We start from the raw sequence: 14,678 nt of genomic DNA, 5'->3' as shown, positions 1-14,678 counted from the left end.
ATGTTGGGTCTTTTGTTTATCTGCGGTGCAGCAAAATTGCACTTGTGAAAATAAAACACACAGTCCGTCTTCCAAGAAGATTAGACTCATATAAAAATCAAGTCCAGACTCATTTGTTACCTGCCTGGGGCTGCATTTAAAAATGTTATCCTGGCTTGTCCCACTTAAAGATCTTCAGCCGTGTCATTTATCCAGCTGATGTGCAGTCTGGCTACTGGGCTACAACAGCCAAACAGAAAAACACTATGGAAAATAGGAATTGTGTTCCCGCCTCTTGGCTGCCGGATGCCATCCATGCAATCCACAGGCAAATCTGAAGCTGATAAAGCTGCTACAAAATGTGCATTGCTATGTCGCAGTCAGCCAGAATCCCAGTTTAGAATGGAGAGTGGGAATGCGGGGGGGGGGGGGGGGTGTGTGTGAAAAAATTACCATTTTAAGAGGTCTTTAGTGTCTCTTTTGTTTCCACACTGTATTTAAAGACAGTCTGAAGTCAACGGCCAAATTGGCAGAGCACAGGTTGGGTTCATTTTGGCAGAGCACAGGTTGGGTTCGTGGAGGCTCAGGCAAATGCTTGTGCCAAAACTGGCATCACACTCCCAGCAGCAGTTCCATCCCTGAGGATCTTTGCCATCCTAAAACAACGGCTGAGGAAGGAGGGCATCGTAGCCATTCCCTCTTCTACTCCATAAGTCTCCTCATGGCTGGAATGAGTGATTTTGACTGAAAAGTCGGGGGAAACCACATTGCCCCACACTGGAGCCAGCAAAGAGCACGGGCAGCACTGTGAGTCAGTGACAGACTGGAAATGCACCTGCCGTGAAGGAGAGGAGGAAAGTGGCCAAAAACGACTTGGGATCAGTCAGGATGTGCCCTGAGGCACCACTACAAGGTACAGGGACAACCATGAGAGGGTAGACAGGAGTCCCAGGCCCAAATTCTTCACCACAGCCCCTCTACGGGGTCAGCAAGGCACAGCCCTGCCCTGAGAGGGGTCATCGCCCCCCAGAGCCCACCGAGGGCGGATGCCTCCCCGGCCCCGCCGCTCCCGCTCCCCGCGGGCGGCCACACACAAAAGGTTCTTACTCCCGCCCCTCTCCTATTTAAGGGCCCTGTTGACCAATCAGCGTCAGGGGCGGGGCTAAGGGGGAATTGACAAGCCCCCAGACCCCACTCCCGTGCGCAAGGGAGGGGGCGGGGCGAAGGGCGCCGCCAGCCAATCCGCAGCCCCAAGCCTCCGGTCGGGCCAATCAGCGTGGCGGTGGGCGTGTCCCGCCGCGGGGTCAGGCCGGGAGCGAAGGCGCCCGTCGCTCCCTGTTCCTCGCGCTCCGCTAGCGGCCGAGCCTCCTCACCGTGGGATCCCTCCGCCCTGCGCGCAGCGGCCGGCGGTGTGTGCGCGCCGCTCCGTCCCCCTCCGCCCCGTGAAGGGATTATTTCCCGCGGCGGCGGGGCGGCCCCAGCGGGGTCCCTGTGCGATGGAGGCACCGGGCGCCCGGCGGAGGGACGGAGGAGCCGCCCCGTGAGGAAGGAACGGGAGCGCAGCGGCCTCCTCGGGGCCGCCGGCGGGCGGGGACCCCGCGGCCAGGCCGCGCCTCAGCGCTCGGGCCTGCGCCGCCCTCAGCGGGGCCCGGCCCGGCCCTGCCCGCCCGGGGCTGCCCCAGGCCGGGTGTGCGAGCCCCCGCCGGGGCGCGGGGCACGATGGTGGAGAAGCGGTGCCCGCGGCTGCAGCGGGACGGCGTGTACCGCTGGTTCTCCGAGCTGCCCTCCCCGCAGCGCGTGGAGTTCCTCTGCGGCCTCCTGGACCTGTGCATCCCGCTGGAGCTGCGCTTCCTGGGCGCCTGCCTGGAGGACCTGGCCCGCAAGGATTACCACTCCCTGCGCGACTCCGAGATCAAGGCCAACAACCCCGCGGACCTGGGCAGCCTCACCAACCTGACGGACGAGGTGGTGCGCAGCAAGCTGCTCGTGTCGCTGGCGCTGCTCGGCTCTGCCCACCGCGAGGCCGCCGGGGTCCTGTTCCGCACCCTCACACACATCGACTCGGTCATCAACAACTACGGGCTGCAGCTCAACGAGGGCCGCACGGGGGATGAGTTCCTGTTGCTCTTCACCATGGCATCCAACCACCCGGCGTTCAGCTTCCACCAGAAGCAGGTGCTGAGGCAGGAGCTCACCCAGATCCAGAACATCATGGCCAGCACCAGCAAGAATCCCAGCACCTCTACCCTCAACACCATGGCAACCTATCCTGGCTGCCATAAGGTGGGTATCCTGCTTTTCCACGCGGGAGTGGCACTGCTGCAGGGCACAAGGTTTTAAACCTCGCGTTAGCATTTTAGTGCTAAATGGCAGCTGAAGAAGCTGGCAGGGATGCTTGGTTGATGATGGAGATGGTCGGCTGAGGGCAGAAAGAGGATACACGGAGTTTTTAGGGGCTTGTGACATAAAGTGACAAGGGCATCATGAGCTGATTAACAGCACCAATGTAAATCTTCCCTGTTTTCTCCTCAGTGCATCTGCTGAGGGGACTGTCCTGCCAACTGCATGGAAAAGCAGTGATTTAGGAAGGGAAACAAACGTGTCTCTACGTTCAGGAGCAAGCATCTGTTTAAAAGTTTCCCTGGAAGAAGTTGGAGAGGAGGTTCAGCTTTGGGAGTAGCTGTCCAGTGGCAAACGCGTCTTGGTGCGTGTGGGTTTTGTTTAGGGGATGTGATGACAAGCATTTTGAGTTTCTGATGCTAAACTAAAAGAAGTGTTGTCATTTCTTGTCACCCTTCGGGTATCGATCCTGGTGTCGGGGTTCACCGTCATTAACTTGCTGTTCTTTCATTCAATTGCAGCAGTCAAGCTACACAGAAACATTTTAAGATGTGCTGTTAGTAATTAGATGTGTGACTGCTTAATTGCCCTCAGCCTGCTACAAATTAAGGAGTCAAACTGTCTTTCTGCCTAATTTTAACCCGCTTGAAAGTTCAAACTAAGCACCAGCTTAGTGGGGGCATGTGAGCAGTGAACAGGCTCCTGAGGATGCTGGAACTCAGTGTTACCCTTCTCTTGGGAAAGATGGTGAATCCCTAAAGGCTCTGAAACCCCCTGTATTGGGGTAATCCTAAACAGAGCTCCTGCTGAGGGCTCAGTAGAGATTCCATTACATTGAATGTTGAATTTCAGACTGAGACAGAAGTCTCTGCAGAGTCTTCCCCTGAATATAAATGTCCTTCCAATTTCTTGTTTGCATGAGCACCTCTGCATTGTAAAATTTGCCTGAGAAGTGTTAAACTTTGTATTTTTCTCACTCCTCCCTTCCTGTGTTTTGTGCTTGTTCTTAGCCTTTTGTATTGAGGGGAAAGAACAAGGTATGGCAAAGCCGCTTCAGTCAGTTCAAACCTCTGTGTGAATAAAGTATATCTGGAAAGGATATTTCACACAGGATGTAGAAGGGTGTAATTAAAACCAGAAAGAGCTTCTTTTCAGATACTTAACTACTTACAGCTTCCCTTATTCAAAAGCTGTACCGACCCTGGGTTTGAAAGGAAACACTGCAAATCATATACGAGTTTTCCCCAAAAAAGACAAAATCAGGCAGGCAGGAATGGTTTTTTAGAGTCTGCTTTTGGAGCTGCAGCATCCGTGGAGCTGAAAAACTCTGGCACTATTTCTGTCAATCTAAGATGGACGGAGAATCCATCCTGCCATTTTTCGTGCCAGCAATAAGGCATCCAGGATGGTCATCGGATTTTTCTTTTCTTCTGAGCTCATTGAAGGACTTTCTCCTTAAAAAATACATTTTTATAAAAATTGGTGTTGAGGACTCCTGGTTGGCTAAGGGCAAAGTAGGTAAGAGGGAACACAAAGGTGACTTTGCCTTCACAGCCTCTGAATGTGCATTTTGTTTGAACTGAAGCAGATTTCCTTCAGCCTGTTAATTTTTTTCATTGTTAACTGGTAATTTTGCTGCTTTTAGAGTAAGCAGTTGGCTTAAAGCAGGAGTTGGATGAAGCAAGTGGAAAAACCAATGTCTTTCTCCATTCAGCCCCGTTTAAATATGCACAAATAAATTCCAACACGGAGGCCTTAGATCTTGTGATGTTACCAAGTTATGTTGTGACAATACTTGTGTTGTAACATCACCTACATAAAACAACGTGGTTGTGGAGAGAAAGTGAGTGCCCTGAGCTGCTGCCTGCCAAGAGTCCTGCACTCCTCTTCCTCCTTGGAATTGGAGGAGAATTTCCTCCCTGGTGCCAGCACTTTCTCATGGCTCCTGTTGCTTTACTACAGCTTGAGCCACGCTGAGCTGGGGCGTGAGGCTGTGTTTTAAATGAGGTGGATGCTGCTCGTCAGTCCTCAGCACAAACCTCCCTGAGCTCATCCTTAAGGAGATGGAGAAATGGTCACCATTTGAAGTCCTGAGGAACTCTGGGAAGCTGGGATGGCGTGCATATGTGATTGAGTGCAAATAGGGAGCTCTTTGTGAACAGGGTTATCCTTCAGCTTTTCCTCGTGAGTGTGGGAATAGGGAGTAACAGTGTTTACCTGTTTTACTGTTACAGTTTATGCTTTATGTTTAATTTGTTTATTCGAGGAGATGCAACAAAAAACTCGACCAGTGCTCTTTGTTCTCTTTGCAGAAACAAATGGGAATGTGCTGCTGCTGCTTAGCCAGTCCTGTTAAAATACGACCCAACTTGATATTAGCTGTAATTTTTTTCCAAAGGATTGGAGCTTGCCGTCCTTTTTTCTGTCTCCTATCTCTTTGCCATTTTACAGTGAAATCTCTCAAAAATAAATTGTGTTCAATAGTGAAGAGGCTGAACTGTTGATACAAAATCACTGTAAATATTTCATGATTCTTCAAGTTGCTTTGGGGTAGGTGAACACATCTGAATTTGGTCCATGATGCAAACAACTGCTTATTCCTGTTTTCTGTTACTGTCTGCAGTTTTTGACTATGTGGAAGCTCCAAACAGCTGCCCATGTATTTATTTTTTTTTGCTTTAATTTGTGCTTTTTAAGATGCTTCTTGGCTTATGTGAATCTGAACTTTGCAGGAAAAGGTGGCTCTGGCTGGCTTTAAGTAGGTCAGTAATTATAAGATTCATGGTTTCTACCTGATAGTATAAAATGAACATTAAGTTCCTTGCCCTAAGTAGGGAAAATGCTGCCCTCTCTACATTGGTTTAGTCTCTGCGGAGATGGAATCATGAATATCCTGAGTTGGGAGGGACACACATGGATTATTGAGTCCAACTACTGGCCTCGTGCAGGACATCCCAACAATCCCACCCTGTCCCTCAGAGTGTTGTCCAAAGTCTCCTTGAGCTCTGTCAGCCTTGGAGCCGTGACCCCTGCCCTGGGGAGCCTGTTCAGTGCCCAACCACCCCCTGGGGGAAGAACCTTTCCTGATATCTGACCTAACCCTGCCCTGACACAGCTCCAGCCATTCCCTGCCCCTCTGGAGAAAGCTTATTCTTGCCCCTTGTCCTGTCCTGTATTTTCTTCTGGTTTTGAATGGTGCCAACACTTGGAGCACTAGAGTTGTGGATTCCTCAAACTTTTTCCTTGCAGGCATGAAATCTAAGGTGGTTGTACGGTTTTTAAAAACTGAAACAATGCTGGTTGTCTTTGAATGAAGCCCAGGCATAAGTGTCTTAAGAATCATGTCTTAAAAAGGTTTTTTCCTGGTGTGAACAGTAATGGGCTTGTTTTTAACTGGAAATGATGCAACTGAGTGTTTGTGCTGGTTGTGCACCCTGAGATGCCCATTCAGATGTGTTTTCTACCTCTGCCACAAAGGAGATGGGATGGTTTTCTGGCCAGCACTTGGAGCCTGGACCTGCAGGCTGTGTATATAGTGCTTAGAGTGCAAACTGCTGCTCTCCTAAAGGAGGAGAGCTGAAAGCATCAGGACACATGAAAACCAGTAGCCAAATATCTCCTGCTGTGCAGGTGAATTGCCACTTCTGCATTTGTAACCCACAGAGAAGGAAGAAATGACTCAGCTCCCTCCCAGCACCTTGAACCTCCCATTCTGACTTGTGCTGTGGATGACTTGTGATGATGAAACATCTCTTTTGGCAAGAGTTGAGAAAACTTCCTGGTTTTATTCACTCTTGGTTGATGGTTGGACTTGATGGTCTTAAAGGTCTTTTCCAACCTTAGTGATTCCTGGGGGTGTTTAGCCTGGAGAAAAGGAGGCTCAGGGGGGACCTTCTCACTCTCTGCAACTCCCTGACAGGAGAGGGGAGCCAGGTGGGGGTCGGGCTCTGCTCCCAGGGAACAAGGGACAGGACAAGAGGAAACGGCCTCAAGCTGCACCAGGGAGGTTCAGGTTGGACATCAGGAGGAATTTCTCCATGGAAAGGGTTGTTAAGCATTGGAAGGGACTGCCCAGGGAAGCAGTAGAGTCCCCATCCCTGGAAATGTTCAGGGCCAAGTTGGACGGGGCTTGGAGCCACCTGGGATAGTGGAAGGTGTCCCTGCCCATGGCAGGGGTTGGAACAAGGTGAGCTTTAAGATCCTTTCCAGCCCAGGCCCTTGCATGATTCTGTGAGGATGATTCTGTGATCTGGTTGTGTCTTCAGCTGCAGAGCAGGGTCAGAAATAGTCTCTCTGGCTGCAGCTCGTTTGCTGCTGAGAGGGAACAGGAGTCAGTGACTCTGTAGTTATGTGCCTGTTTCGAGTTGGTATCTTGTGAGTGGGGAAAAGGGTTCTTGCCTAGTCAGCTTCCAAATACTGCACCAATGGCTATTTCCAGTTTATAGCATAAGGGACTATTTTTCACTCATCTTCATTCCATAGGCTCATCTAAAATTCCAAATAACTAGAGACTGTATATTGGGAGCAGTGGAGAGCTGATCTTCTAAAGGGGTCCTGAAATACCTTCATCTGTCTGCACTGTTTGCCTCAGGGGATTGAATGGACATAACCCCATTCAGAAATATTCAGATTTCTATTTTTATTTTTTATCACCTGTGGAGTGATGAGTTATAAAAAACTATCATTTGTTGGGTTGAAACTCAGTCCTTAAGCCCTCACAGAGAAAGCAGCCTCATATTAAATGATCTATGTCAGCTGCCTTTATGGCTTTTATGTGAGCTTTGTAGGGATAGAATAAATCACGACAAACTTAATTTTTAGCCTCTTAACCCATTGAGGGTATTTCCTGGCTTTAGCAGATTATCATAGCTGTTGCTGGCTGGGATTAGAGGTGTTTACTCACTGATATGAGGAGTTGCTATCTTGGAGTGATCTCACTTTCAAAACCACATGAAACCAACCTCAGGAGCTGTAGGGGCAGGTCTTGTAGCTTCCAGCTGGTGACATGTGCCAATCCCTGCGTGGCCTTTGCATGTCCTTTTAGAATTCTGAGTGCTTGAGGCAACATGAATTGCACAGGTCTCTTGATATTCAAGTTGAGAAATGTGAGGCTTGGAGTTCTGGCTCTTTTCTTATTGAAGTTCTTGTTTAAAATGTTTTTTGTGGCTTTGATAAAATAGTCTCAAACCCGCAATATTTTCAGAAATGAGCTTTAATATATGAAGGAATATTTGGAAGACAATGGTCTCGTAGTAGTAGCAGTATTAATTACCATGAAATTCACTTTGGTTAATCATATGATATGTGATGAACTTTGAGTTTAGAAACCTAAATGTCTTTGCTTGGGAAATACACTGTACCTCCAAACATCAGGGACAGAGCAGCCAAAAAAATCTGTGTTGAGCTAATAATGATGATGTTTTTTCCATGAACTGTTTTCCCTTTTTGGCTGAATGAAGTTTTTGTTTTAAGAGCACATTCTACTTTGCTTTTTAAATTTACTCTTTTTTCTACTAATAGCCTCGTAACTGCTAGTTGTCACTGCAGCAACACTGAAGGCCTCATCTCTTGTGGAATAAAAGTGCCTGTTTTAAGGTGCTGGATGTTTTGAACTGTCCCAGACTCTGAACTGTTTTAATTGAATCCGTGCATGACCCTTGTGCTGCAGAAGCAGAGCCAGCAGGAGTTCACCACACCTCACAGGCATTCCAGTGTCTGACTTCAAAGGTGCTGAACAGCAGCCTTGTTTGGGAGTGTTTAACCATTTGGTTTGGTGTTTTTTTTAAATGTTTGTGTGGCTAAAACTGAGATCCCGTCAACTTCAGGCTGGATGGTGGATCCAGCACTGCCCCTTTCTGGCAGGGCAGAGCTGGGAGTCTTCTGTATCTTATATATTCAAACACTCTCGTGTCCATTTTACTGCTTGCTCTGGAGTGCTTTTTATCCTTCAAAAAAGCAAATAGAGTCCCAAGAATATAGATAAGATTTCTCTGAATCCACAGAATCTTATTACAGAAGTGCTGGATCTAATTTGTCTTTTGAAATGAGAACCATTGTCGCACTTAAACTAGAATTTGACTTGACTCTTTGGCAAAAGGATTGGAGCAAGTTGAAGTTGTTGTCCATTGAGATTTGAAATGGGTATTAAATCGAGCAAAGAGATGTTGATATGGTCCAGATCTGTATTTTTTTGCGTGGGTTTTGTAATGAGCAAACATCCAAATTCCTTGCTCAAAGCAGAATTTTTCCATCACTCCCATTGGTATGATTATCCAACAATCAGCATTGGGAGGGATACACCTTTTAACAGGTGTTTAGGCCAATATAAGGTTTCAGGGCTTTTGTGAATAGATGAAGTGATCCAGAAATAAGCAGATCAGTTACTTAAGAGTAAGATCTTAATTTTAATTAAAGACCTGCCAAGTCATGGTGATAAACAGTGGAAGTGAACACTTTTCAGGTATATTATGAATCCTTTACCAGTGTCTTCTTTTTTTCACCATAAGTGGAAGAAAAAAGGACATTGAGGTTCTGGAGCATGTCCAGAGAAGGGAACAGAGCTGGGGAAGGGTCTGGAGCACCAGGAGCAGCTGAGGGAGCTGGGGGGGCTCAGCCTGGAGAAAAGGAGGCTCAGGGGGGACCTTCTCTCTCTCTGCAACTCCCTGACAGGAGGGGGGAGCCAGGTGGGGGTCGGGCTCTGCTCCCAGGGAACAAGGGACAGGACCAGAGGAAACGGCCTCCAGCTGTGCCAGGGAGGTTCAGCTTGGATATTAGAAAAGATTTCTTCATTGAAAGGGTGCTCAGGCATTGGAAGGAGCTGCTCAGGGAAGTGGCGGAATCACCATCCCTGGAAGAAAAAATGTGTGGATGTGGCACTTGGGGACATGGTTTAGTGATGAACCATCACTAAAGGACCTCTAAGGTCATCAAGTCCAACCAAACTGGTGCTGGTTGGACTTGATGACCTTAGAGGTCCCTTCCAGCCTTAATGACTCTTTGATTTTATGATTCAAAGTAGTTTCATTACACTCAAGCCATTACTTAAGTGGATGTCGGGGAGGGGAAGGAGGGAAAAATACAATTCGGTGGATTTGTGACTCATCAGATAATTTCTTTATGAATTGTTGCAGAAGAACCCAGGGTGGCAATGAACCCTTTAACCAGGGGAAGGCTCCTGGGATCATTGCTTGGCTTAGACTTCAGCAGGTTTTCAAATTGCTTCTTTGACTCCCCATTTACCTCCCAAATATATATTCCAGCCCCATGGGGGCAACTTTCCACCCCAGTGCTGGCAAAATGAATATGGTAGCTCTGAAGTCAACATAATATTAACATTTTAAAGGCAGATGTCATTAAGGGGTAAAGACTTGTATAGCAGATAGGACTATGCTACACTTGGAATTCTCTTGGGAACTGTAAGGGAATCTTCCCTTGTGGTGCCTGTGCTTTTAGCTTTTGGTGGCATCAGGTGAAGGAACAGGGACACACTTGTACATCAGTGCTGGGATAGAGAGCAGCAGTGTTTGTTCCAAGGTCGGGTTATTAGCAGCTCTCTGTTTTGATTTTGAGGTGTTTTTAATGATTGGTTTGTAAAACTCAGATTTGATGAGTCCAGTAACTCTATGGTAGATTTATGTTCCTTGTATTAACAATGTTCACAATTCTTTAAGCAAAGGATTTTTAGTGGAAATTAGTTTATAAAATACAAGCCAGACTAATTTTGGTCCATCTGTTCTCCAGAATTTCTAAGGAGCCTTGGAGCAGGTGTGTGATTGTCCCGCAGCGTTTAAGTACCACATGGCTCATTTCATTCCAGAGTCTCACAGGACAAAACCATTTGATCTATTACCCATTTTCCCTTGGAAATGGGAACCCTCTTCACCCTTTGTGTTCCAAGATGGATCCCTTCTTACCAACTTCCTGAGAACAGATGTATTTGGTAGCTGTTTGAACATAGATGCACCTGGTGTTTACATCTATTTGGTAGACCCTGTTTGTTGGAACCACTTGAGTTTCTAGCACAAATCAAACACTTTCAGTTGTATCCATGCCCCAGTCCAAGAAAGCAACTAAATGTGTGTAAATTTAAGTGTTGAGGACTTTACTGGATGTGTGGAAAGTTGGGTGTGTTTGTAAGCACTTCCTAAATGTCCTTGTGGAAGAGCCTGAATCTTCCACAGGAGTAGGTTGTAATTTTCTTCTTGTAGTGGGAGAACAGTCAGGTGTTTGTATATGTCATAAATGCAGAACTGGTGCCTGAGGCTATGATTTCTCAAGCAGCTGGGCAGACTAATGTCTTGTTACTACCAAGAGGAAGATGTTTGCTCATTCTTGCTCCTCCTGGTGTTGTCTCAGTGGGTTTTGAGTTCTGGGTCCTTGCACTGATTGCTCTGTCTCTGGCTCGGATTTAGCCTTGTCATGCATCAGCAGACTGACAGCTGAGTGTTAGCAATGCAATTTTTCCAAATTATATAAAACCTGAGTTTTGTTCCTGTGCTGGGAAACAGCAGCTTATCAGTCTGAGCATGGATGGGCTGTGTCCTTCCCATCAGGCTTCTGCTGGAGCATTTTTGCCACAGGATTGCACAGTGTTAAAGACCTTGGTGTTAACCTCAAAATAAGCTGCTGTTAATGCTCACTAATATGAATCTGGCAGGAGAGAAGTTGTGTTTCCCCCCTCCCAGATTCAGTGCTCAGTTTCTGAGTGCACTTGCATGTATTACCTGCTCCAGCCTCAAGCCTGAAGGTCAATTTATGGCTATGAAAACCTTTTTTTTAATGGAGAATTCCAAAGCCAGTATGGACAGCAGCATTTATCTGTGAGACTCTCCTAGAACATCACTGGCCAGTGTTGAAAACTGAATGTCACGTGGACAAGTTTCCCTGAATGGGAGAATATGTTTGTGTCACTTGGAGCTGCAGCCCCAGGATCTCACTGAACTGACTCATTGCTCTTACGTTTTGTTCACTTTTCCTGCCTAAATTTCATACCTGGTCAGGCATAGAAATCTATATTCTGTTCTCTGGGATCCTGTATCGTTGTTCCATGTATACATGGTGCTTTGGGTAGTGGCTATGTTGATTTTTTTAGTATTGGCTCCACTTCAAACTAAGTCAGCAAATACTTTGCTATTAAACCATGTATTTTCTGTGCTCTGTTTAGTTATTTTTAAAGGAACAGATAATTGCTGTTTTGGTCAAACTCTTACCACATTAAGTTTGATTCCTATCAGTCCTGTTATTCTTATGAAAGCTTTTGCAGTATTAAATGTTAGGCATTGTCCCTTGGGAGCAAAGCTAAGAGTTACTGAATCCAGCTTCCCAGATTTACCCTTTTCCATGGTGTCTTCCACTGTCTTGCATAGTCCCAGAGCCACTTCAGGTCTGACAGAGAAGCACCACCTGTGGAAGTAATTGGCTTTTTTTCCCTGTGTGCCCTTTGATGGATCAAGGGTTTTGGAGAGTTTTCTAGAGCTGCTTTTGCTGTCCCAAGGAGGTCTGAGCCTGTAGGACCTCTCTGATGCTGGGAAGGAAATCACTGCTGTGTTGGAAATCAGGATGTTGTTGGATGGCTGGTGAAAATGGAAAAAATATGATAATGGCAAAATTCTAGCAATGACTTCTGTTCCCTTGACACATTTGTCTTCAACCCCTGCGTTGAGGCAACTGTTTCTTTTCCTGGTGACTCCTGACTTTCCTGGGGGTGGAGGGTGTGAGGGCAGTATTTTTGATCCTTCTGTCTAATTCATGTTGGGAAGTATCCACTGATAGTAGCTGATACCAGTTGTGATCCATCATTACTGTGGAGAATGAGGCACAGGATGATTCAGGCTGAGCCTCAGTCGTTGGGTAGTGATCCATTTTCTTTGTTATTCTCAGTTGTGGCCACTGCTTTAACTTGAAATGCAAGAGATGGGCAGGGTTTGGATCTGGAAAACCAGAAGTCCATCTGTGAGCCAGATGCTTTGCTGTGGTGGGAGCAGATTAAAGAATCACAGAATCATCCAGGTTGGAAAAGACCTTAAAGCTCATCTTGTTCCAGCCCCTGCCATGGGCAGGGACACCTGCCACTATCCCAGGCTGCTCCAAGCAAAGCTGTAACACTGGAATGCAGTAAAAATAGTTTTAAGAATCTCTTCTGCACCCAGTTGAGTGTTGCAGCTTTCAGAGTGATTGAAAAGCTTGCAGGCCACTCTGATATTAAAGTAATTTATGGATAATGCAATGAAACTATGGATAGGTGCATCCTTCTCCCTGGCCCTCTGGAAAATGCTGTGCTGAGGGTAAGATTAGGCAGTGTAGAATATTTAACTCTGGACTTGCTGCTGTGTTTGGTTGGTTTCCTTGGACTGTTTCTGCTGATGTTCTCAATTTCAGTTGTAAAATCCAAAGTCTGCTCTTTAAATGTCTGATGCTGTTTCCTCTTAAACCTTGAATGATTCATGATTTTTTTTCATCATTTATAAAATGTCACTCCTGTGGTTTGTTGTGATGTATGGCCTGAACATTCCTGGTTCCTTGATGCCAACTTATCCCCCTTTACTGTGGACTGCTACTGCTTCACCAAACAAGCCTTTAACAGTTCTTGAGCAGCACATGTTTATTCCTTAATGGCATCTTGGCTTTCCCTGAGATGCTCCCGATCCTAAAAGGTCTAGAGCAGTTTGCTTAATACTTCAAATCTTCATCTCCCTGGAATGCCTAGTTCTTTATTCAGAATCCAGTGACTCCTTGTAGTTGTTTGTGCTAAGCCCAGAGTAGGGAATATAGGAGTGTTTGTATGTATATAGAGAATATTCCTCCCAGAATTTACCTGACACTGAGTTTGAACAGGTCCTTCCTGGGCATCTCCTGTGAAGCTTTTCCCAGTGTTTCTCCCAACCCTCCCAGGACAATATCTCCTGCAGTTCCAAGCTGACGGGTTATTGTTCCTCTGTTTGGCTTGGCCTCAAATTTAAAAAAAAAAAAAAAAAAAGAAAAAAGAAAGAGCAATAAAAAAAATGCTGTTACTATTTTGGAACTAAAACTTTGACTTGCAAACCGTTTCTCATTATTTTACTTTCCCTAAACAAATCCAAACCTTTGCAGTATTGGTATGTTTAAGTCAGTGGAAAAAATTATTTAAAATTTGGAATGGAAGCTTGAAGCAGTCGGATTCAGTGGTTATAACACCATTCAGCTCCCTAACAAAGTGCTCCATTTGGAACTAATCAGAGCTTTGTGATTTTTCTAGGCCAATTTGGAACTGCTTTGATGTGCGACGGAATCAGATAGTATGAGCTCAGTCAGACAAGACATATGGGCTAAATTAATCTTTACCAAGTATGTAAAAATTAAATCTTTATGGGGGAAAAAAATGGAGGTTATGTGTAAACAAAATGCAAATTATAAACTGCACGTGATGCTTGTTGTAAGGAGAGTGGAGAGGAGGGAATACGAGATAAGAGGCAATAAATTGTAACAAACTGCTTGTTCAGAGATTTTCTGGAGCTCTCTGGCTGTTCTTACTCAGTTTCAAATGCTGTAAGTGTTTATATTTCTGATTGTTCTGAATATTTGAAGCCTGGTTGTTCAGGATAACATAGTCCTGCATGAATCTCATTTCCCAGCTCTCTCCTCTGCGCTCTCCCTTTGCCAGGAGGATGGTGCTCAGCCCTCTGGAACTTCCTCTCAGCAGCACTGGGCTGGAGTGAGAGTTTAATGAGCTCCAGGAGGGAGACTGTGTGAGATAAGCTTTGGTAAAGACTGACTTTGGCAAGGAAATTTAAACTCTTCCCCACCCTCCCCCTGAGCTTGAAGTGTAATGGCTGGTCTTAACATCAAGTGAAAGCTTGATGTTAAGTTTTGTTAGTGGTGGTAAGCTGTGCTGAAGAAACAGTATATAATTATATTTATGTATTTATCTATAAAATAAGCTTTATTTTTTGGTCATAAGTGCTGAAAAGAAAAGCAGGTACCTGTAACCCTCTATTTTCTGACGTCCCTCTGCCTTTCTGGTGTGATTTCTTTACACATAGAAGCTTTTTATAGATGTCAGGTATACAGAGTCTTTCCCTGGTGCTACTGCCTAAAACTGCATATAAATCTATAAATGTCAGTCTTAAAATGGAGCTTACAATAGGTAATTGTATGGAGTGGGGATGTGCTATTTCTGACTTACATTGTGTGTGCTGACTGATGGCAACATGTAATGGTAGGGTGTGCAAAGTATTGTTTTCAGCATAAATTGTCCTAACTCATGGCACTGTGTCAAGTGCACAGGGTCTGAGGGAGCCTCTTCCCTCACAGGGACCTGAGGTTGCTGGTATTTAGTTGCCATGACTGAAGGATAACTGATTCTGTTATTTTGAGGTGCACAT

At 45.9% G+C, this 14,678-nt stretch overlaps 1 protein-coding gene across 1 annotated transcript in view; it reads left to right on the top strand.

The window, feature by feature from the left end:
• Positions 1–1,309: 1,309 nt before the first annotated feature.
• The window catches only part of ZCCHC14 (zinc finger CCHC-type containing 14), a 53,145-nt gene continuing 39,776 nt past the window's right edge, over positions 1,310–14,678 (top strand). The window contains exon 1 of the mRNA XM_064671001.1: positions 1,310–2,262. Coding sequence (XP_064527071.1) covers positions 1,699–2,262 — 564 coding nt within the window. The 5' untranslated portion in view covers positions 1,310–1,698. The remainder of the gene's footprint in view (positions 2,263–14,678) is intronic.

This window comes from Pseudopipra pipra, chromosome 14, assembly GCF_036250125.1.
Source record: "Pseudopipra pipra isolate bDixPip1 chromosome 14, bDixPip1.hap1, whole genome shotgun sequence".
Classification (NCBI taxonomy): Eukaryota; Metazoa; Chordata; class Aves; order Passeriformes; family Pipridae; genus Pseudopipra; species Pseudopipra pipra.
Note: the sequence above shows the minus strand (reverse complement) of the source record. Positions and strands in the feature narration are given on the sequence as shown.